General features: G+C 36.0%; 1 protein-coding gene across 1 annotated transcript in view; it reads right to left on the bottom strand.

Moving 5' to 3' along the window:
* LOC110377436 (dystrophin, isoforms A/C/F/G/H) overlaps positions 1-26,570 on the bottom strand; it is a 407,988-nt gene that overhangs the window by 259,557 nt on the left and 121,861 nt on the right. The window contains 3 exon segments of the mRNA XM_064040791.1: positions 8,167-8,308; positions 8,968-9,122; positions 12,712-12,923. Of these exon segments, the coding sequence (XP_063896861.1) occupies positions 8,167-8,308; positions 8,968-9,122; positions 12,712-12,923 (509 nt within the window).

Raw genomic sequence — 26,570 nt, 5'->3', positions numbered from 1 at the left:
TTCCTGTAGTAGCTACATACTCGTGTGTATTTCAGGAATTATATTTCATTTGTAGCAAAGTATTAACATCCCGGGTATTTGAAGCGCCGGTAACGTTTTATTCCGAGAAGTATTTTTCCAATAATTGGGTAGTCGAACATCTTTGAAATATTCATGTTTTGTTCACGAATGATAGGAGAGGCCTGTAGGACCAAATTAAACATATTATTGTGAATGGACTTAGGACAATTATGTGAAGTTGAAGTATTTTGACATTCTCATTAGTAATAGAAGGTCACTGCATAAGGCTATTTATAAATTTTATCATAAATCTTAGAGATATCAAAACGGTGATCTTTCTTTTAAGTGTAATAATATTGTAAAACATGACCGGACAGGCGCCATCTTCTAAAGTAGCGGACGATAATTTATTGTTGACCAAACAAAAACAGTAAATAGGCGACGAAAGAGGACGTCTTTAGTTCATTAATCTTGTGCTAATATATTCATAATTATGCTGTTCTCTCTGAAGACAACGGACGCGGTGGACTTTCAGCGGCGCACAACTTTAAGTTGTGTTATATAAATATCATAACTTAGTGCTTGGAAATAAGTGCAATTAAGTAATAGATGCAATTACTTTGACAATGTTTCAAACCGTTTGTTATGCCTTTTTGATTGATCAATATGCTTTCAATGTATACTATTAGAAGAACTTGAGAGGTAGTTTGAACATAAAGTACTTTTTATCATATCGCCTGAAATCTCTCTGCAAACTCGAGTAAAATCTTTAGAAAAAGTTTAACGATAAAGCAAAGAAACACTACTTTATTAATAATTAGGACTGCGAATTATTTTCAATGTAATTATACTGGTAAATGTTAAGGATTTTATTGTTGTAGTCATATAATTCGTTTATTATGCTCGAGAGATGTTGCTATTTCATTACATCACAATCAAGGTTTTATACTAAATGTATGGAATCCTTTATTTTCCAGAGTTTCCCGGAAAACAACAACAATCAACAAACATCCGACCACTAGCGCCACCATTCTAAATTCGCGGAACTAAACCAAAAATATTTCATTGTATTGTACGTAATACAATAGGTCGCAGACAATGGTACAAATAGTTTTCCATTAGCTGTATTTACTACAATAACCGGGGTCTCGAGACCCCGGGGTGAGACCCGTTGCCATGGCAACGCGAGACAATGAACTACGTCACTGTTTAATAGGTCACTGTATGTTGGTACAGTTTTTTCAGTGTTTAGCACATTTGCATTTTGTAATTGCTAGTTCTATGTTTATTTTTGTCGTGTTTTTTGTGGTTATTGAAATTGGTTGTTTTGAATTTTATTTCCATAAAACTGTGTTGTGGCTATTTCTATTTCATTTGCAATTTTCAATATTTAGCCATACGTAACAGCTATTAAAAAAACATATCGTAAAATAATCCTATAAATACAATAATCACATTTACCGAAACTCGAGATGTCCCTTGCAAGGTATTTAGTAAATTGTATAACAAGCTAACTAAGCTATTAAATATGAATCAGGCGCGAAGTGTTAATAAGCTACTAACGACAGTTTGATGCACAAAGTTGCACCTTGCACCTGAGCTAGCGACACTCGCACATTCTGTGCACTGATTCAATTTGTTACCATCGCTGCCTAGCTTGTTAAAGAATATAAGTTATAGGAAAAACTGTGCTATCTTTATATGCCTATTAACATAAATGTCTGGTTATCTTAAATAATATCGAAAATGACTGAAAATGGAACGTCTACCAAGCATATGGGTTCATACAATACATAGCATATTAAGAACATTCCATGTGTTCTGAAATAAGTATTAAATAAACATTAAATAAAACGTAGATAGGTATTAAATAGATTATTATAATAGATAGATTGTAGATAGACGATAAAACGTAGAAAGACAATTACTGTCTTTAGGTAAAAGTTTTATTTTTTCCCGAATGTTTTGCTACTCGTTTAATAAAGACTCTATTTACCTCATCACGTAAACCTTGATTGTAATACACTATATTTTAAATTTCGTCACTTTCAGCAAACTATAGCCTGTGATAACTAGAGTTCTGATTACGTGTCAACGCCAAACTCTAGCAACAAAGTGACAAAACTTCCATTGTTATTGAATGTATAAAAGAAAACTGTAGTTTGGCGATAACTCAAAGATTAAAGAGATTCCGGTGAAGACGAGTTGCCGTCAACCGGCGGACAAACTTGCGGGAACACGGCGAGATGTCGCGATACTTTCTGCTCGATGCTATTTTTGTGCAATGTTTGCTTTTTTTTTCTTTGCTAAGTTTTCTTTTGTCACTTGTTAAGTTGGAGTTAGAAGTGTAGAAATGGGAACGAGAAAAGCGTAAATCAAAAGTCTAAATGGCTGGGCTATGTTTCTATTTGCATAAGATAACTTTTATAAATACTTCATAAGAGTTTGGTAGCGACAAAAAATTTTTTTGTTTAGTTTTCCCACTATTTAAACTGTTACGAAAGTTAAAATTTTGTACAGAATTTCAGATATTACATACTCATTCATTAACACATTCGATACGATTCAGTAACTACAAAATGTTTCAAATGATTGTGAAAACAGCAAAAGAATCGTGTGTTTTCGTTAATCTGTTGTCACGTGACGGCTTACAAGCTTCTAATGAGCGTGCACTTGATGCAGCTAATCCTGCCGGGGTCGGACCTCTGGACCTATCTTATTGCGACCCTCTTCGTTTTTACACACTTTGCTATTCTGCTGACTCGGTTATTTGAAGGCAATGACTGGCCACTGTTTGAAGAAGGATTTTAATGGTCATTTGCTTCGAGATAACGTTTAATGGTTGTTTGTTACAAAGACTTAATTGTTCGTCTATTTTTAGAGGGTATAATGAATGAGGTAAACCGCAATGTAGATATTGTTATAATGAGAATGATACAGTCTGAAGTAAAGAAGACGCCCTGATAAGACCTAATGATCTTTATTTTAAAGTTAACGATTTTTTAACAGCTTAAAGAAGGCGAATAATTAAAAGGTTCTTAAGAAAGGTTGTGTTAATTGTGCCGAGACGAAGGGCGGTAATTCGAGCCGATGAGCGGCTTCTTATTATCGACTGAACAGCCTTCACTTCCGCCGGAAATGGGAGTTGAAGTCGTAAAGAAATTTGAGGTTTTACTGGAGATCGAGTTCGAGACGTCGTTTATTCTTCTAGAAGTGTAACGCGAATTGGGTCAACTTCACGAGAGAGAAGCTATATAGCGTTTGAGTACGTTGTGTTCAAGTGGTCATATTGAACATTATTTTTATAAGATTTTTTGTCAGCTTGATATTCTATCTCACTAAAATTACTGAACACACATTAAATATGTTTTTACTTATGTAAAAAATGCTAAACATAAAAATAAATTCTTACATACTCTATTACAGCTACAAAATAATCCCACAGTTTCCATGTTTTTAAGCCGGCAATATTCAGGTACCTGCTACAGTTCCCTCCAAAATATTTGCTTACGAAGGGAACACGGGGTTCAAAGCGAGCTACATACATACAGTATACACAGGCGCCGCCCGCATCCGAATACTTGTTTTAATTCGAAACTCGCATGAAACGAGAGAAAACATTGTTACCGGATAATGCAGCGGTTAAAATATAACATGCGAGCTTTTACTGCGAAACTGTTACAAGAGAATGCAGTTTTATTTATGTTCAAGTATTTAAAGCGACAGTTTTTAACAATATTTTGTTTTTTTGCAGTACGTTGGCACAGTATTTTATGAATTTGATGCTACATGTTTCATACAACAATTTATCAACAGCCGACAGACAAGCATCTATGTGAGAGTTCTATATCAGATATGGATTCTAGTATTCTTTATGAAATTAACAAGGTCCTACGTAAGCTCTTAAGGTAAGATAATATTTAGTACCTACTGGCCAACCCTATAGGTGTACCCAAAGCACATAAAACCAAGTTACGTAGCCCAACGTAGGTCAATATTATCTAAAAAGAATACAAAAGAAAAACAAATCAAAATATTTTTCTTTCACACAAATCCCTTCATATTGGCTGCCCACATAAATAAGGGCGAATACAAACGCAATATAAATCGCAATAACACGTCAATATGCATCGCAGGTGTTCTCCTTATATTAATACCGTGCGACTAATATGCGCATTATGCATGATGTCGCCGTTTCTCGCACGCACAGCGGTCGCGCGTGTGTGCGGGGCCTTATGTCGTGGTTATGTTGTGTGTATGTGTGTGCGCGCGGGTTTGCCTGCGTTTAATCGAAATTTTATAATATTAGGATGTTGGTAAGATACTTGAGTTTGCTTGTTGTTTTGGTATTGGAAGAGAATGGTAATTAGGAGAAACATGTTTTCCTTATTTTTCTAGATTTGTATGTAGACAATGGTTATCCAAAAGCTCTCCGTGTTCATCACATATTTTCGTAAAAAGTTTTTTAAGTGTTAGGTACTTAAAGAGTTTTTAAGGGAAGAAAATTGTTTCGGGAATCGAACGCGCGATACAACGCTAAAAAGCATTATTAATCAGTTACTACGAACAAATCGTTGCATAATTTCCCGATTGTTAGATATAATATTTACAAATAGAGGTCTATTAGATATTTCTAGGTATTCAAGCACAATACGGGCTGATAGGCATCGCACAGCTTTCAATGGCGAGCGATCCTAAACAGTGTTTGTGAACAATGCCTGGCAAACTGCCCCTATGTACCATGGAGTTAAATTGAATATTTGCAGATAAAACTGAGGACAGTTTCATAACTATGTAAAAAAAAACATAGTGGCTTGTCAGCAAAATATCATTAAAAATTAATAGTGATGTGATATCACAACTTATAGGACAAACAAGACACCCATTTTATTTATTTGATCTAAGACCAAAGTATAAGGACGGCAATTTCTCAGATATTCTTAGTTTGTTTGGTGCTACGGCGTAGCGTGATGGATGTAGCCGCCTACGCCGTAGAGTGCTACGATTTGTATTCGTAGCAGTGTGAGAGTATTTTTGATCAACATTTAGTTGATAGTATCGAGTTATTCAGAGAAGCCTTTTCCGGTCTGTTGCGACGGTTTACCGAGTAACTGCAATGACTTCGTAAGTTGGAAATATACAGACTGCAGTAAGAAATACGTATTTAACGTTTAAGCGGTTTCTATTTTTGGCGAATATGAAACTTATTTCTCCGTCAGTGTTAAGTGATTTAATTTGTATGTTAAGTCTAAATACTACACTATATTAACCCTTCATAGACTTAAGTTTGTGAATTTATCTTAATTTCGCAAAGAAATGTTCCAAGACATAATTTAGAAACCGCTAAAATACATAATTTGCTTTTTTTTATTCGTCATATAAATATTATAATTAAAACCTCCGGTTCCACTCGCAGTACAAAGTAGCAGGTCATCGTTTGTAAGGCTATATTAAAGCCTCCTGAAGAGGTTTCCTTCAGTGCTGAATGTTGTAAAGTCACGTGTTTTGTGAACGATGTCGAGTTGATCAGTTGTAGAGAGCAGCACTTACCCGGGGATGAGACGCTTACCTGTCGACAGAAAATGTTATTATTAGTACAATATTCAAGGGTTTTTAAAATACAAGAAGAATTTGTAGACATAGAAGTCATCTTGCTCGAGTTAGTGACAGAAATACGATTTATTGTTTACATTATAAAGGCTTGTGTTAAGTCGTAGTGTTTGAGCGTCCGATGTACCTATGTGCAAGTGCAAACAACCTCAAATATCAATAGTTGAATAAAAGCTTATATTGCGAGACCTACTTGACAGCTGTAATTAACATGTGAATGTTTATTTGCAAAATAATACTTTATATACCTATACAACATGCAAATACATACTGCAATGTGTAAAAAAAATGAGTAATGATAAGCAGTGTACCACATTCAAGGCGAAAAGTATATTGATATTTATTAGCCTTTTTATAACCATACAGAGTATTATTATAAAATAGAATCCACCAGTTAAGCACTCAAAGTGTTGAACTAAATAAACTTGCGAACAATTTAAAACTGTTAAACTTCTGCTTGAAATAAGCTGCAGTTTGATTGCCTTATTAATATATTGACTGCTGCGCGAACTTTCACAATAACGCGTTATCATCACCGATCTAGTTTCCTTTAAACTAACCTTATTATAGAAGTAACTGATACTAACTCAGTAAGACTTTATAACTACGTTATTAAGTTATCAGAGAATTTATAGTTCAGTTTTAAAGATATATAGCATTTCTTTAGCCTAAGAGATTATTGATAAGCCTTATTTCATTCATGAAGACACTTTTCAGCTCCAAATATTAACTTCTAGCTAGAAAAGGTGCAATACTGTATGAAAACTCTGTAATAAATTGTTAAGTTAATTTTATGTTAACCAAATCGGTGGTCTTAACTTGTAATAAACACTGTCCAGAAAATGTAATACGCCAGAACGAAAACTGTCATCTAAATACAATCTCGTTCCTTTGATTTCCTGTTCATACAAATAACAAAAAATAAACAAATATTCTTACGTAATATGAAACTCCGAATTACTAGGAAGCTCAAAGGAAAACTAATCTCCGCTACGGCGTAGCGAACGACTACGGGCTACGAGCTACGAGCTACGGCTACGAATACGTAGCCTACGAAACGACTGTGATACATGAATTCGCAACGTTATCACAATTTCAGAAAGTTAATCAATTCTCAAAACGAGATAGAATGATGACATTTCAATTGTAAGAATTATAAAGAACTTGATTTAAGATTTAGTTTTACATACTTTAACCTCTTGAATGTCTTATGTTGCGAAAATAAAACGTTACACGTATTATGTAAATTGTAAAATCTTCTATCTAAATAAAAATCTTCGAAACTCCCCCAAAGGTTCTAAACATCTTAAGCAAAGCGGTAATCACAATAAACACAGATGGAAGTACAACTTAAACCGCTTAAGTAATCAAAGCGAACTCTTCCATTAACTCGGGATGGTGAATTAAAACACGTGGGGGACTCGTAGGGGGAAGTCCCCCAAATATCCCGAATACCCCGAATTGAGGGAACTTTGGTGACAACATTCCTGGAGTTCCCGCAGCTGGGTAAGTTTGTTTGTGGGTCATTCAGACGCGTCGTCTTGGAAGGGATTGCGAAAATTTTGGGTTTAATTAGTTGAAAATTTGTTAAATATGCCACCAGTAATGTGAGGGACAGGAATGTGTATGGCAAACAATTTTTGACCGACGCCGACGTATCATTTTACACATTTACGAAAAAACAAAAGAAAACAACACAAGAGTATACCTACTAATAAAGTCATAACCAGTCAATTTAAAATGATACACTAATACGATTAGTCCTGCCCAGTAACATTTTAACTGTCTTTTACATACTTCAGCTTATAACACAATTATCGGAAAGCAAAGGGCGAGTTATCTCAGAAAGTATGATAGAATTAAATCCGTTTGTACCAGTTTGCTTCGAGATTAGATTAGCAGTAAGTTCTCGATGTCGGCGCGTTATAATCAACTTCACATAAACTCGTTATGTTCTGCGTTTGAGACGTAAACCAGTTAACTGTGCCCCGCCAGATGCGTGCTCCAAGTATTTAAGATAATATACATTGTTAGGATAAAGTTTGGACTTTGTTTTGCATTCATTATCGAAGTAACAAATAAGATGATCGTTATTTTATGAGGCTAAACATACACTCGTATACATTAAAGTAAATGAAGCGAAAATATATTTTAAATCATAAGAAATTGTTTATTGAAACTGAAATACAAGTAGCGTCACCTATCGTTTAAAAATGAACCATACCCTGTAAATGACGCCCTCTCAAGACTACCCTTAACACAAGCCAACAAAGTAGTAAATACATGGAACTTCACACAGATGGCGCTGTACACATCCGTAGCAAACCTTCCTTCGTTTTACTGAGCTTCCCGACAGGGAACGGCCTCTGACGGCGAGCGTACGAACTAGTCACAAACTGAAGTTCGATCAACATTCGATAGATGGCGTGCAACTCAATTTCAAACATGGACTTAAGAATGGTTACACAGTGACTGTCTTTTACACAGTATTTTAGATTATTTATTCTAGATTACTTTGTCACTGATGTTTTACTTATATAATGTATAATTCCTTACCTTTAACAGATGAGGATCCCTCTCGGCCGCGTCCAGCAACGACTCCGCCTCGCTGAGCCACGCGACGAACTTCTCCAGCGACCGGTCGAAGTTCTGCAGCGATGATACTGCTGAATGCAGCGCTTTGCCGCGAGCCACAATACTGTGGAATAACACACATTTTAAGAACATATTTACAAATTAGATATAAGATAATTGTATGTGTTCATTTAACCATTTCAAACAAGACTGTGTAACTCGATAAAATGTTTGAATAAACTTCCAAAGTCATAAACGAATGATTTAATCAGAATAACCGTCCCAACGTTAGAATTATTATTTTAATTAAAGTTGTTATTTTAATAAACAGTTTACAAATGAAATATTCATGAATTTGAGCCCTTAGGTGAATATTTATGAGTTAGTTTATACGGAACCTTGTTGAATATTAAACGTTTCGTTAATTTAAATGTTACAGCAGAACAGCAATTATACACTTAAGATGGTATCACAATTGCACTTTTTGATAGAATATGCAAATTCAGTGAAACAACCAAACGTTTTGTTTTATTAAAAATGCCACACCATTTGGCTATTGAGATACTACAAGTTTATGTGAATATTTCAGTACGGATTGCAGACAACTTAAACATGATACCAAAAACTAAACGACAAATCCGAGAGATGGCGCTGCTTTAAAGGTAGCGAAAACAGACTATAGATGGCGTTACTTGTTGCAAAAATGAAAATGCGAGAAAACTTCTATGTAAGTTTCATTTTACAATTTTATTTGTATTTAAAGGTTTTCCTCCGTTAACTAACCTGTTGTTAAGCTCATTGTATCTATGGTTGATGGCCTCGGTGGAGCGTTTGATGCGGGTTGTGTCATCATTGCGATACACAGCGATCAGGCGCTGTGTCAGCTGCCCAAAAAGCTCGATTTGATGCTTGTACTGATGCACTTCAGCATGGAATGACTGTGAACAAAATAATTACATTAATTCCTATCAAAAACTACTTTTAAGACAACTATATTAATAACATGGTGAGAAAGTGTTGTTGTTGTATCAACGCCATCTATCGCGTGAGTTGCGAAGCTCGTGGTACTTCATTTGGTACAGAGTTCCGTCAACAGATGGCGTTGTTCTATAAAAGGTGCGTTCAGTTTTACAGGGTATCTTTGGCCAGAGTAATAAAGATCGAACGTTGTGATAAGCGTAATGAATGTAATTAAATCGCTCCAGCAATGAAAACATTAATTTTATTCAAAATTAAGTCGGTAGGTTACATTCACGTCATGTTTTATAAGTAACGGTTTGTTGACCCCTTCGTTCATAATACTCTAACTTTTCGATGAATCTTAAAACCAGTACATATAGTTTTCACATGCAATAACAAGTGAGGATTGAACGGAACAAGGCCAAAATAATTTCAAAGGATTTTCATGTTAACTGGCAATATAATGACAAATTGAAGCTACGAGCAAATTATTCAATAAGATTAAATAAACACACAGAGGCTGGTCGTAAAATCCCCTGCAAGTGCCATCCCCATGCAAAGTAGAATATGAAGGGGTCTCACCATGGCAAACTCACAATTAACCGGGATTTATGACGCGTATGCGAGAACAGTAACTAAGAACTAACTCGTGAGTTATATTGACGGTTGTTAAATATACTTAAAAGTATCTTGAACGGTTAAAACGACAAATTGTTACTTGGATTTTATATAAATTATGCAAATGTAATTTTAGTAGCTTTCGTTACAAGAAGTACCTACATTATATGATATCGTTTATTTTTTATTACAAAAAGTCGTACCTGTACCTATGTAATTACTTAAACATAGTATTTTTTTTAAACAATAAATTATAACACAAATCCTACATTAACAACCGTAACTCGTAAAACTCCACCGAAAAGTAAAGTCACGTTATTGGCATACATATTACATTGGTAGTTAAACCTGTCAGTAATTGCTCAAAGTTAGTGTTAACGCACAAACCGACTCGGTTACAAGTGTGTATAACAACATGTGTAACTATGTTCGTCTGTCTTTGCGTATCGTCAGCAATTATGCAAATGTACAAAGTTTCCGTCGGCGGCGTTTAGGGTTGCACTACACTGAAGAAGCGAAACTATTCGTGCGCGAATTCACGCGTTTAACGCACACATTCCGAAGCTTCAGTGGGAATCGTACGAAGAAGAATGCGTGCATTGGTTCGACAGTTTCTAATAGTATAGTACAGACAGTTTCTAATAGTAGTAACTGATTTGGCAGTTTCATTTTTTGTTTTACAACAAATTTTAATTTGAGTAAAGTAACCGTCGTGTGTAAAAATTACAAACAAAATTATATTTAGATCTATTTAGTAGTTTGTAGTGTCTTTACCACTCTCAAGTTCTTGTACTTGGTATCATGACACTATTAAGAAATATAAAGCCTAGCTTCTCCTTCGTGGTGTGTACTCAGCCTTACGGCCGCGTTCATAATTTTGCTTATTCCGAAAGAAGTTTTTGTAATAGGAGCGGTGGGGGGGAGGGGGGCAGACGTGGTCCTACAGACAATCTTTGGTGGAAACTTTAGTAATAAAAACAAGCCTATGATACATGAAACTAGCTTCTCTTGGAACTAGTTGAGTTTCTTGGTTTTCTTTGCACGTTTTGTTGATTTATTCGAGTAGTTTGCTTATTATGGTAGAATTAATTCTGTAGATAGAATGAGATGGTAGCTAAATTATATGTACATAGGTAAGTACTCGTGATTATAAAAGCCCTCAAAGGGTCGTTTACTGACTTGCCGAAGAGTGTAATTTATTTATTTATCTATATACATGTACCATTACAGGTTACCCCAATGCGATAAATGTGCCTTAATTAATATATAAATTATTTAGACTAAAAACTAAAGTATTTATCTACTACCTATAACTAATAATAAATAATGCATTCCTTGTGAATTCACTCGGAGAACTATTCTAATTTATTCCATTAAATTCAATCAAAAAGCAGTAAAACCTTTATTTATGAAATATCTTGTGAAAAACCCTGAATGCTCCACATAACATGAAAGTGTCGCGTGTTGAATTGCTTTCATTAACGTATCCATGTATCGAGAATCCGCTCACGAGTGAACGAATGAATGACTGAACGGAATGAGCGAGAAATATCTTCTTATTTACTGGAGGATTTCCGACTTGTCATTTTGTTCATGTTCGCTGTACCTAGGATATTTTATTTATACTTTTATACTGGTCTCAGCAGAAATCATCTTTTAGTTCTTTTTACTGAATATGAAGCTTTGCAATCAGGGCCACTAATAATTCTACTGAATTCCGTGCAAAAACAGTTCTTATCCATACAACTCGTACTTTTAAAAAGGTAATTGTGAGTTTGTTACACTTTATTAAACATTTTATCTTTAGAACGGCTGAACCAATTTTGATGAAATTTCTGGCTACTAAAGTTATTTAAAATTGACTTTTCTCTAAGTATTCGAAGTAATTTGCAGCTAACTGTTATAAGCTTATTACATGTGTTAGGAGTGTTCTTGTATGGAGCTGTCATGATCACCAGACAATACGTCGTTCCGTGCAGTGGAGCGAGTTAACGCGAGATGACGTCACACCTTAGAGCCACCTCACACGAGCGAGTCGCGCGTATCGTGCGCACCAGTGACGAGGGGGGTTATTGGAATGAAAGGATAATGTGGTGATGATTGGTTGGTCTGGTTTTGGTTCAATCTGTCAATATTCTATGTTTCCTTACCGTTAAGTAGTGAAACTTTACCTAGATAATTGGAGCTAAGGCGCATTTTAGTTTAGAATTACGAGCAAATCATTTCCCTCCCCCCTTGAAATGATCCCATTACCTTTTGGGGTCGTATCGAGGCCATAAACCATATGAGCAATACAATTTTTAACATAATTATCCACATTACTTATCCTCAACTTTGAACCAGTTTCTCATACCCGAAAAATCCTTCCTCCCAGCACATGGGACACAGCCTCCGTCTCCCAGACATTTGTCTGTCTGGTCACGTCCCCCAACCTAATACAAAACTACACGAGACACGACGCGGTTCACGCTTTGCAATTTTATCACCTTTTTATAGAAACATTACTTTAGGCTACATGTCAGCTGCTTTTATGTTTCCTTAGTACTTAGAAAAAGCTAGATGACGGAAAATTTCAGTGAGTGTCATGTTTGGGAATATTTCGTCGATATTTTTAGGCCAGACATAAAAAGTGCCAGTACAGAAAGACGTCATAGATTTAGGTCAAAGTTTTTTATTTATGTTTCAGACTTATTTACCTTAGTTTACTCATTTTCAAAGCGTACCTGGTCTTCCAAATGCTTCAACGTATTTTTCCCCAAATATTTGCGGAACCTACAGGCTAAAGATTCGTTTCGGTATGACGTAGGTCCATAGCTATTAGCATGGGTTACATTAAACAAATCGACCAATCAAAAACCACCATATCTCCGACCAATCGAAAAAGGTCTAACTGATAAACTAGTTTCTCCATCATACATAACAAAGTATCTTATTTATATTGTCACATACCTTCTGCTCCCTAAGCTGCATCTCCAGCACATCGGCCGTGTTGGCGGGCGGCTGCATGGCTGCGAGCCGCGCCTCCATACGCGACAGCCACGCGTCGGCGTCGCGCCGCCTCGCCTCGTATCGCTGCGAGTCGCCCAGCATCGCGTCCAGCTGCGCCTTGCGCTGTAGGACGCGCGCATTCGCCTCGTCCCAGTGCTCGCGTAGGGCTGTTACTGTGGACAAAAATATAATATTTAGTATGCTGTGATATATTGTATCGCATGGTAGTGAAACTGCAAGGCGTTTCCTATATACATAGTTATGGTAAGGGCTGATTCATTGTTAATTAAGTTTTATTTTAGAGCCTGTCCTGATATTATGAGCGAAAAGCAATTTTACTGTACTATTTCTTATTCAATCAGTAGTTAGTAGTAGAAAGATTCTTAAAGAATTATAATATTATAAGAAGTTCAAATTAAACTTTACCTACATACAAACAAGACGCTCATAATGAATCTTTCAGAAGTACAGAGTCAGCAACTCATACTAATTACATTTATTTACTCAGAGCGATACCAGCAACTCTATCAGAATAAGTAATCTGTTGACTATGTACTACATATAGCTATGTATATGTATAGTGGGGCAGCCGTCTCTAAAGAGTCCTTAGGTGCGATGGTTTCAGCTTATATATTTTACCTTTGAGAACGTTTGTGGCTTCATTCTCGACCTCTATATATTTCACGTACTGAAGCCACAGACGACGGGACCTAATTAAATTAATTAGTCCGAGCTAAGTGTGAGCTTTGAAACGTCTGTCGACGACTTACTCAATATTATGCTAATTCCACGAGTGTAGAAGATGTTCATTTCATTAAGTAGAACTAAATAGATAGTAATCATGAAGATAAATGAACAGGTTGATATGAACAGATTATCCCAATTTCGTAACACAATTCGCCGGATAATGATAAGCTTATAGGAATGTCCCAGAATGTGGGACAAATGGCCGTGGTCGCCATATTGGCAATATTTCATCGAAGCAATACCACATTCTTAGCGAAAGTATTACAAGCGAGCCATCCAGGACAACATATTAAGGGTCCCAAACGTCTGATGTATTTGTATGAACAAACATATTACACTCACAGCGCCCAAAGGGACCAGTTTGTCAAACTAAACTATACATATTAATACACATATCTATACAAATACTGAAATACGAAATATACTTGAACCACGAAACGTTATTTGATTCTTGTAACACACGAGACGTGGCGCTTGTTTGCTTTCCATTGCGTCACTCGCGGGCGCCGCCGGTAATGTTATTGAAGGAAGCCAGCAATGTATTGCAAAACGAATTTTCCTTCAGGATTTGATGTGACTCGGAGATTTTCTGAATACGGTTATCTAATAGATAAAGACGTGGATAAGTAAATATGGAATAAGTTTGAAGTAAATTGCTTTTGAACAAGCACACAGTGGAATTGATAAGATTCTTGTTGGCAAGGAAAGTTGTTTTAATGTGACAGCCACGAGCCGACGTTTTTGAGGGAACAAATTGTCTGACAGATACATTATCGTCAACAGAAAATCTGTTTCAATCATTACACTGAACATTTTATTTACTTTGCAAATGACAGAGATTTAAAGAGATTTCGTATTTGCGACAAAATATGGAAGCTTTTAAAAAGTGCCTGTTGAAGTGACCTACTTCAATAAGTTCTAGCATAACAGACACTCTGCCTATAAACTTCGGAGCTTCAAAGTAATCAGTGGCTGTTTTCGTTCAATTTCTCGGCAATCTCCGCCATTTTGTATCAAAAACATTGTTAATTCAAAGCAAACACACGAACAAACAAATATACCTCAACACAAACATTAGACGCAATCTCATACTGATGTATGACTTTTATGAATAAAATATCATGCATTGCGAACTAGAAGCTCATTACAATTTGAACTCTAATCATTAAGGAATAGGGTTTAGTTTTGACTGGTTAAAGGAGAGTGTTGTTGGAATAAGCTGATGTGTTGAGTTAGAAATGTGAATATTATAATGAAGATGTGTTTTGCTCGGATCGCCGCCGACTCTCACGTCCTGTCGTCATTAAAATTTTCTATAGAAGTTTATTTATTCGCGTTAATTGATCGAATCATTTCGAAGTTATAATTAAAACGCTGCTCAAATTGCATCTTTTCATTTTTTAAACCATCAGACGCATTTCAAATTAAGTAATGATTAAGTTCATCAGAATTGTCTGTTGAAAGCTTCATTCAAAAGGTTCTTCAAAACACGTATTTCCAACCAAAAATAAATGAACATTCGTGAAACACCTAACGAACCACAACCAAGCACCGTCCACTAAAGAGTCATCACTTCACACGAAATTAAAACAAAACAAAACTGCACAGTGTACCGACGCGTCGCGTTTCTGGACAAAATTCGACGCAGTGCAAATGAGATGCACAGTGAGTCAAATAGTGTAGTAAGGTTGTTACGTGATGCCGAGTGGAATACCGTGTTGGTTTGATATTTCGGTCTGCGTTCGCTTCGGGATTTCAAATCGTGGACAGAATAACGTTAACTTTAACTTTATAGATGTCACAGGTGAGATTTGGTAAGGTATTTTGTTTGAATACTGAATGTGATCAGAAATTCTCAGTTCGTTCATAAAAATAAGCAACATTGGTACTGAAATAGTTTTCCAACATCATAATAATACCCAGTGCAGTTTTATATAACATCTAATTCAGCAATATACATTGGTAATTACTAATTTCTATATCTATTTATCCATTTTCTAAAGCTCTTAAGATCCCATCGCCATCGGAGCGGTAAAATACAAGCTCTTCCCTCGTTAAAATATAAGTAAACACAAATAAAATAACAATAACACAACTTTATGTCCTGGAATTACTTCTTATGGCGTTGTAAAAACTTTGACGACATCCCGTTACTCCGGTACATGAAGTCTCACAATTTCCTTAAGGTGGTTAAACTTATGGTTTTCAATTTTCGTGTCACTACCTGTGAACGCTTTTTCATTTCGCAGTACTTTTCAACATAAAACCTAGTATGACATTATTAACGGAGAAAGGTGATATTATAACATAATTTATTGTCAGTTAAACACATTTAACACGCTATACAAGTGTCGTAAGCTAATAGGTATTTGTAACATCAGATAACTTTAGCGTACCATCAGTAACATAAATAACACAGATTAGTTACACAGAGCCGACGTCTTAGCCGCCATGTAACCTGTTCACCTACTAAGAAACCTTACTGATACAACGTACAACAAAATTAATTAGACTACGCAACGGGATACGGCGGTCGTTTAGCTTTAGTTAACAACTAAAGTTTGTCCAGGAGTCAGCGCGCCAGCCCACTGTGCGCGCATACTAAGTACCGCACAGTGTTTACTTTGGCCACGCCATTTGAATTTACATTTTGTAAAGGTTGATTGTCACCCCGACACTGTAGCGTGCAATTTTATGAGCTGCTGCCGCTTGTGTCTTATTTTATGGCAGCCGGCAATTTACTTCTCCATTTTTGATGCATAACTTGAGCTTGTCAAACTTGCAAACAATGATGAGGACTTATTAAACAAATGGCATTATTATGATTCTTACCCTTCATGAAAGTCAGAATACAGCATGTTAAGGTGGAATTGTACAAAGTTTGGGTTTTATATTGCAAACTTTATCTGTTGGTCAAAAAGAACATAACTGTACCCAAGTATAAGTAACGCCAAAATATTCACACTATTACCAGTGCCAACAACTCGCTCGTTCGAAGCATGTTATCGTCCAGTTTGTACTGTAGAACTTTGTCCAGCAGTCGGACTGGCGAGCACACTGTGCACTGCATGATACTACGGTGGAACAAGGAGGATTACATTAACGGACAAGTCGTGCAAATGTTACTTTGACTTGCTGAAGCAGGATTTTGGAGGAGGAAAAGGGTCTGATATTTTTATTATTTATTATTTTCTTATACTTTTATTCAGTTTTTAGGAGTTAGTTTGTGTGATTAATTAATAAGGGAAACTAAATATTAGAGTAAAGCCATTCTTGTCAAATCAACGGCCGGCGACAGTAAGTTATTTAAAGTATTAAACAAAAACCAACGTTTTTATTACTACTGTTGTTACTTATTTTAATCGGCACACAATATTACCATATTATAGGAGTCACCATTGACTAAGGTTATGAATTAATGGAGTTATTTGTACGACACAAGCATCGAACCTTTCAACAGAGACCTCAAGTGTAATAGCTGGCCGCTAGTCTTTGACACTGGGAAACCGGTTATGTCTGAAATATAAATAAATATACTACATACACTACATATGGGTTGTGTACTACATAGTAAAATACATAAAATAAAGCTATTTATAAAAGTTATGTTTAAAGAACACACGTTGGTTCAGAGTTATAAAATAAATACACATTAGTGGGTTCATTGAAAGGATATTTAACTCAAAAAAATATGAAAACACGTGTAAATTACGTATACAAATTATTCTGAAAACTATAATTAAATAACCCTAGGGCACAAACCACTGGCACGTCATTGCCACATTTAAACAGTTTAAAAAAATACGCCTGGCGGCTCAAAGCCGGTAAGCCTAAAATCTTCGTTTAACGAGGTCTAATCGACCCGCTAACGCCACCATTAGTAGTCATCGGAGGGTTGCCTCAAATGACCGCTTATTGATCACGAAGCCAATCACTTTTTGGACAGTAGTACACGTACAGTAGTACAAAATACACTCAGCTGAGTTAGTGATTTTTTTGTCTATGAATATGTAAAATTGTAACCACTGTGCATGGAGAAATAAATTCATGTTAAAATAACATATTTTTCTTTTTACACACCATCGAAAACTTAATCAATTTCCGTCATAACATAGTCATATAGTCATAGCCGAAATTCTAAGACAATATCCTGGGTTGCAGCATAACAAATGTGCAGTAATGACAAGCGTTACAGCAACGTCACGTAGAACAGTGCTCGTGCAACACGCTACATATAATATATCCCACCCAAAACAAAAATGTGAAAGACTGCCAAGTTCGATAATATGGGAATGCTTCGCCTATAAAAGAAGTGAGATCTGAATAAGTACCAAGTTCCATACACATACCTCAGTTAAAAATAGTTACTTTTTAATGATGTTACTTGGCAAGTTTTCATACACCTTGTTATAAACCTACTAAACGCAATGAATCAAGTATTTAATTTTCTATTAAAACTTGCCAAGTAATCATCATTAAAAAGTAACTATTTTTAACTGAGGTATGTGTATGGAACTTGGTACTTATTCAGATCTCACTTCTTTTATAGGCGAAGCATTCCCATATTATCGAACTTGGCAGTCTTTCACATTTTTGTTTTGGGTGGGATTTCATTTATTTTTGTAAGGTTGTTTATTTTATTTTTTTCTTATGATGAAGTTAGTTAAAGAAATGTCTCATTTATACTATTTTTTAGATTTTTTAATATGCACTATGTTTCTTACAAAGAAATGAACTAGATTAACTAAATGGACTAGATTTACCAACTGACTGACATGACATGTTTCGTGGATCAAAGTTACACATTCGTTATTTTCGAAAGTGATTCACACTTTGCCGTTTTCAGATTTTTACTTTACTTTGACTAAATACAAACCTTTGTACCATTCGAAGATATATTATATAAATATAGATAAATTTAGTTCGTTTTAGTTCCTTAGGGGTATAAATTTACACCGGGTATAAAACACCTTCATTATTTTGAAACCGACTCACACTTGGCCATTTTCAGATTTTTCCCTTTACCTTGACATAAAGACCTACCTCCATGCCAAATTTCAAGTCAATACGACCATTGGAAGTGGTCTAGGTTTTTGATGAGTGAGTCAGTGAATAAGTGAATAAGTGAATCAGTGAATCAGTGTATAGTAAAAATAGCGATTTTCTGACGTCAATATCTCAAGACCTACAATAGGTATATTAATGAAATTTTGTATTTTAGATAAGTGAGGGGGTCTCAACAGATACTAGAAATTTGATATGCGTAAATGAAATAGATTTTGAGTTACAGGGGGGTCGAATTTGGCCCGAAATGGTTCGTGTAATATAACCCACGGCCGGTGTGTCGCCTTTTTTGCTCGAACTTGGCGGACACACTGCCGTGTGTCTAGATCATGGTGCAACACATAATATATCATGGTGTTCACAGCACCTGAGATACACACCACCAGGTGGTAGGGTTAGTGTGTCTCACAATGCTAGAGGTCGCGATGCTAGAGGTTCGATTCCCGCGTAAGTAAAACAGTTTTGGGCTTTAACATGTCTTAGTGTTTTTGGTCTAGTATTTACGAAAAAACGATGTGTGCATGTGAGAGAATTATTTTATGCCATATATTTTAGTTCATACAGAATAGAGGTCCTATAAAACCCAGTGTTACGAACAATACCATAGCGCGGAAACAAAAAACGCTGGGAAATAGCGACAGGTGCGAAATTCACGCTTGCAAACTATGATAGCAGGATTTAGAAGCTTTATATTTTAAAACGCTTTTTTAATCACTCTTGGAAGAATATATTTTTTTATGAATAGCGGATTTAATTGAATGTTTGTATTGTATTCATTCGTTAGCTTGAATCATGCGACACATTTTTAAGGCTTTCAAAATCTTTTACAAAAAACATATGAACAAAACTTCACACAAAGACAAAACAAACTCTTTTCGTCTCCACAAACGTAATTGGCAATTGTAACGCACGATGTTTATACACATTTTCAAACAATTCGCTTTGAAAACAACAATATTAAGAAGAAATAAAAAACTCGACTTGTACAGACGAAATTTCGCTACAACACCAATTACTGAGTAAAAAAGGTACCTCAGAGCAACATCAAAGGACTGCCGCCCTCCCACCGCTGTTAGAACATTTGCTTAATTAAGTTACATTAATGAATAACTGTGCCTTTAGCTTGTTAGTCATCAAATGGCCGAAAACCTAGTTATTTTATGCATAGTTGTGTGGTCCTCTTGAAAAATCGACCTAGAATAGAATATTAAAATATCCTCAACCAGTAACAGCCCTATTAACCCTAAAATTCAAGCGTATTGGTACAGCAGGCCGAACGCTCGCCGAGTGCCGAAAGCCGAGAGATTGTAAACTGTTCTCGCCATGGTTTCATTAGCGAATCACAATTAGCGATACCGTCCTTTTAGTTAATTAAACCCTTAGAAAAGGCGAGTGATCGAGAAAATACGCGTTCACTTTATAGGCATAAGGTAAGCTATAAAAATTGAAGAACCTTTTGAAGTACATAATTAAAAATTAAAAGTTGTTGAGTGGATCGGACAACTTTGGAAAATGTCCAGATGCGCCTCTTGATAAGGAAGAATACAAGTGCTTTCATACTTCCCATGACCCCCCATGCCATGCTCTGAAAATAACTTGAGGGCTCCCATTTACACTTCACTTTACGAGGTTGAAGAAATAACGAAGAAAATGAATGTCAACGCAATCTTGGTAACAGACGAGAGGTTAAGTCACTTGTTTATGCATACTTATAGAAAACCAAAATTATAACCCCAGCAGGTCTCACCCACTTATTCAGTGAACACCAGCAGCTAAATAAATGACAAAATAAAGAAGAAACGCAACAAAGAGATCGTATCTCCTTTATTAACTGTTTCTTACACTAACAATAAACTTAAAAACATAAAACATTGTATTGCTCTGAAGAAACAAAGCCATTTTAATTTAAATCAACTGCAAAAAGGGTAGGTGTTAAAAAAGACAGCGGAACGAACAAGTTAATTAGTTCCGAGGTGGGGAGGGGGGTGCAGGGTTGCAGACGACATTAAAATTGGAGACCCCTTACGAACTGTGAATCCCTAATTTCGGTGATTGCATGCAAAAAGTGGAGGAAGAAATAAAAAGATGTTTATTGTACGGAATGATAATTTGAGTTCCTTTTACTAAAAGGTTGCGCTAACTGACTGAAACTTTACCGAGACAGAATATTTACGCCAACCACTGCTAAAGGGTTTGAACTGGAAATGGGCAGACTACCTCTATTTCTGTGCACATTAATTGATAAAATTAATTATATATCAATTTTAACCATATTCGAGAGAGCTGTGTTTTAGCGAGTACTTTCGGGTAGAACACTGTAGTGTACTTAGTGTTGTAAGGTTCTGTTAATCAGAACCGGCGCATCTGTAGCTACTCAGGCGGATTATGAAGGATTCATAATTTGAGTGTTAATCTTAGAGACTGCCTCGTATAATATATCTCGTAGTGAGGTAATTTATGTTCCGCGCGACAAGTGGTGACGGCTCCACAAGTATTACTTATGTAAAGGCAGGGCGATGGGGTAGTTTTGGTGTATAAGTTCTTATTTCAACGTGTGATAATGTAGTTTGTGGACCATATTTTAATGACTGTGGCACTGTAGCGAGTACCTCTTCTTAATTACACAAGTACAATATTTAGCCTGATTAAGTTAAAGCGGCAACATTATTAAGCTATTTTTTTATCCTCTGGATCATTACGTTTGGTATTTATTTTAATAAAACAAACAGGCGTGATTCTATGTCAGGAACGCCAACAATTTCAAACTGGCGACCACGTTTAAATGCCTGTCATACATGAATTTAAAACAACACCGGACCCATCATATTCCCGTAAAATTCCATTTGGATAAAACTGAAATAGTGAAAATAAAATCCAGTGCAGCCACAAAAAGTTTATAGGAAAAAGTGAATTAAATGACATAGCAAATGACACGTATATCGCGCGGGCTGGCAGTTCAATCTCCACTGAGGTATTATTTACGAGCCGCGCCAATGTGCCCGCCATTTATTATTTATACTACAATTATTGCGCCTACTTTTTAGCCTGAATGGGTTGAGTTTTTTTGGCGTGAGTTTAGTTGGGAAGTTTTATGTAAAGCAGTAGAGAACGAATGAAGAGAGTTCATCAAAACTTACTTATTAATATTGTGCAAAATAGTTCAACAGTCTGCTAGTCGAGATTACCGAGCATTCAACCTATTAGACTTGCGATAAAATAATGCCTATATGTAAAATCAAATAGTTAATAACAAAATCATTTATAAAACACATGCTACATAGGCACATAATATTTTGAATGAATCACCTATAGATTCACAGACCGACAATAGTGACAAATGAACTCGCGATACGTGTTACACTGCACTGCAAAATAATTTGTATGCGCGAACGCTTCGATGGATTTTAAATCCGAATCGGCGAATCTCTCATTTATATCGCGAATGTCTGCTCGTGGCAATGGACAGCTTATTACGACGCCAATTAATCCAGGGACGAGCCACTGAATTGCCCCGGCAATCGATGGCAATCGCTGCCAATAGCTTTTAGCAGCCCCGGATTAGTTGCCCTGTGAAATGTTTGCCATTACAGTACAGGACTGTTTCGTGTTTAGTACTTTGCTAGAAACAAATTATTTTACTTTATAAAACTTTATGAATTTTAGTAGCCAGACGAAAAGTACTATCCTTTCATCTCATCAAAGGCTTGGTTAAAATATTAATGCTAATGGATTTCTTGTCTAATAAAACAGATTTTCTAAATTCTCCGACCTCGAGCAGTAGCGAGCCTTCTATTAATAGCGCCTTTCAGTCTAAATCTCAAAGTATCCGTTACTCTGTAATTCTCTACTATTAAATGTACTGTAAAATATGCTGTCAATTACCTATTCTAATAATAATAATATGTTAGAGAAACACGTAGGATAAGCCTCAGTAGCCACACATGGAACACCGCAGGAAAGATAAATATTAGCTCGAAAAACTTCCATTATTTACTGCGAACAGTTGACCGAAAACACAGTAATTATAATTCAATAACAATGATTAAACAGACTGCTCGGAGCCTTGCGCCATAAACCTCAGTTAACAATAATAAACCTGTTTAAATTGAGATCGAAAAATCGGCCGGCTTCGGCCAACATCGGCCGAGATCGGAAGTACTCGGCAATGTAAGGGTTGGGAAGGGTTGTCGGCTGAAGCGTCGAGGGACGTCGCTATTTCCAGTGGTATTGTTAAACTTAATAGTACCTTCGTCTGAATGTACTTTGTTTGAAGATGAAAAATGTTGTGTTTGGGTGCTGCAAAGTATTTTATCTTATTTTAAAATCTGAGTGCACGTTATTTATATATATATTCTAAATATAGTAGTATTTGTTGTTTGAAATTTGTTCAAAAAGACAATCATTTATGTTAGGGCTATCCTCAAAATACATTGTGATAAATATCCAGATACCTAGGTAAATAAAAACAGCTAACTAAAGGAGGTATACGTCAGAGCAAAGCAAGAGCCGGGGCATTGGCCGCCAAAGCCCGGGATTTTGTATCCCGGGGGCCCGGGGATCGGGGCCCGGGGCGCTGGCCAGCCTCACGTTTTGTTAAAAACCTAACAAAACAGCCGCTCTCGCCAATCTGTTTGGCCCAATTTATTACACAGGTAAATAGATACAGTCAACACGAACAATTGCTAACTAGGTGTCAATGTGGGAGTGTTAGTCGATAGTAGCTAATGACGGCCATAATGTGTATTTCTGATGTATCTACAATTAAAGACAAAAGAAGTCGTACATTCTCATGTATGTTGGCGTGTCAGTGACAGTTATTTGTTTATCCCTCGCAGGAACAATCCCGTGACCTACGTCATATGAGCCGTCAAATGTAGCTTAACTTACTTCCCAAAAATGTGAGAATAAAAATAAAAGCCAGCCCGCGAGCAGGAATAGTAACATTCATACGAGGGTCGGTGCATAGATAACGTGTGACCGTACTACATTTGTCACAGGCTGGCAACACCGGCCGTGACGTCACAGCGCCTGAACGCCCTTTCATTATTCATGGGACTTCTTTCGGATTATTTTTGTGTGTCCCATTTTTTCGGGCCGGCATTGTATTTTTACTTTTATAAGTAAAATATAATTTGTGTGTCGTTTACGAATTCATGGCATTTTTATTTGCCTTTAGCGACAAAATATTGTCAGCTTTGTTACTTTCTTTGATCGTCGCTCTTGTAGAGGTTATGTCACGGGACAGAGGAGCACACAAACGTAAAATCTTACTTTTTTGGCGGTGTTATGCTTGGACTGCTCACGTTAAAAGGTTTTATTCTAATGAGCTGAAGAAATAACGAATTTAAAAACAAAACTATCCAATATCCAAACAGTAATTCTCTATAGTATTAATAAACCAGACTAAACTAAAATAATATTATATGGCAAAGAACCATTTACCCCTTTCCTCAGCACACTAGTGTTTCATGCCCGAGTTAATATTTACAAGTCATAAACAATTCTAATCTAAATTCTACAACTTCAGGCTTCATTTAACTTGTTTCAGCAGATTTATTCGAGATTAATTGTTTTCTATCTGTCAATACGTTAAGATGCCTGACAACCTCATCCACTTAAGATGTGATTCGTAAAGTTAAATCATTAAAAGTAGTCTCGTCTCAAAATCCAATTAGATTAAATACTATTTTTAACACAAAATTACGGAAACTTTTAAGCATCTACTGGGAAGTTCTTTGACGTGATTAAATAACAAATTGCCAATTTAAAAATGAGAAATATTGACCACTACCATTAGCAAATATAAATCAGAACTTCACATCTGTATACTATATAACAATAATATACCATGAATAGGTGAAAACATTGCGCCAATGTATTTACTAATTACATCTCTATTTCTATTGCTAATGAGGAAACAGGAAACAGACGTGAAAGAAAACGCTTCTATAAAAGCAGCAACATTATATTACAATACATTATTGTTATTGACAGTTATTGAGTTCATAGCTAAGCAACAGCGAAACTATTATTATCACTCAATATGGTATTAATGACCATAAGTTTCTCTTCTCTTTAATAAATCTTCAATTTAATCATGTAGGTAGACGTCATTGTGTTCTTAAAACGTGTGTGACCTTACAATATTGTAGAATTATTCGATATCCTTCATATTCTTTATCACACGAAAAAAATGCCAAATTGAACTCGTTACAATGGAACAAATTGTCGAATCACAAAAACTCTGTAATGAGTTAAGCTCACACATTCACACAATCACACTCACACACTGACACGTCACCGCGTTCACGTTGTCGGCGAATTATTTTATCTCAATTGAGTCGCTCGCCTCACTTCATTATTGATTTTACACGTTTTTGTAACCTGATTTTTTATATAAAATACTCCATATAATATTTTTATGAATAAAAAGAACTTAACACGTTCGCGTAAGCAACGTCTTACAACGTCGTATTGATATAAGTATGAAAAGGCCCAACGTCGTACGACGGCCTCTAGATTGTCATATTTATTTTGACGGACCATGTCAGACCTATGTGGTGGCGACAACGTTTATAGACGTCGGACGTGAAATAACGTTGCGCCACATAACACAGATTATAAGACTACGTATAACGGCGGGACGTCTTAAGACTTGGTTTAATTTTGTGTGCGAAAAAGGTGCGCCACAGTACCAACATTTAAAAATGAGATTGCTCACGCGAACGTGTTAATTTGCAATTTATCTACGTAATACATTGTCAAGATTGTGTGGGATGTTTCTTTTCAGTGTGAATTCTATAGACTCTTAATTTTCTTAACTATTTTTCTTGTGTTAAGTGTAAAGAAAATACTATACATCGAAACCTCTTTTGTTTATTTCATTTCATAATTTAGAAAAGACGTCAGCGATTAAGCTGAAGGCTCTTTTCACAAGGATTTTCGACAGACGAATTTCAAAAAATAATTGTTTATTGAGGAGAAATAAATAATAATGACTTTTATAGATTAACATAAACTCGTTATCTGACGTTCCTTACTAAAATGTTGCTTCCATTTAGCTATGCAAAAGTAACAATAGAATAAATAGTAATCAATCAGGGATTGACAAATGGCAGCGAGCGCAGGATTGGCGGCATATTAGCCGAGCTAATGCATCAGCCAATCAATCAGTGAGGGCGCGATTGATTCGCTGAACATGTCCCAACAACCAACCAATCAACTAGCTATGGTGACCATGCGACGCCCGATTTATGCGACAGTTTCAATATTATCGGGGTGAGTTACAACGTCAGTGTGATCGTCATCAACATTTTTACTAAGTATCCGACTGCGGGGTACTAAACTATTCTCATACAAGGAGTGAACTTTACTGCAATTTACTAGCTTGGATTGACGATTGCAGGCTTTTGTATGTTTAGGGCAGAAATTGTAGTTTTTTATGTACTAACATAAAACATATCTTATACCTTTCATTAATCAATAGCTAATGTTTTAAAGCACTGTTCATTTTCCCGGAAATAATCGTCATGTTTTTTTTAAAATATGATACCAATATGAAATTCTGAAATAAAACTAACAACCGCATGGTGGCCCTAACGGGTTCAATTCAATTTGTCAGCTGTGCACGTCTTGCGAGATTGCGGGCCGGGCGCGGCGCGCGCGACGCGGCCCGGCAATGAACTGTGACAGATATCTAACGACGTAATGCCCAGCCATTACTACAACCTACATAAAAACTACTACGTTTTGTTTTGTACCCATTTGGGCACCAGGACATATTGTATTTGTCATCTGATGGAGTTGAAATGGTTACGGAAATTGTTGTTCATTTGCTCTTTTTATCAAGTTATTTCAATGAATAATAATATTTTTACAAAGCGTGTCACTATATTGCATTTAAAGCAGCTACATGCATTTGCTAATTTGCTTAACCAAAACCTCGGTGCATTTTGTGCAATTCAAATTACGTCGGTTTAAACTCTTCTGAGGTCACAGCAAAGTGTAAA

Source organism: Helicoverpa armigera, chromosome 23, assembly GCF_030705265.1.
Source record: "Helicoverpa armigera isolate CAAS_96S chromosome 23, ASM3070526v1, whole genome shotgun sequence".
Lineage (NCBI taxonomy): Eukaryota > Metazoa > Arthropoda > Insecta > Lepidoptera > Noctuidae > Helicoverpa > Helicoverpa armigera.
Note: the sequence above shows the minus strand (reverse complement) of the source record. Positions and strands in the feature narration are given on the sequence as shown.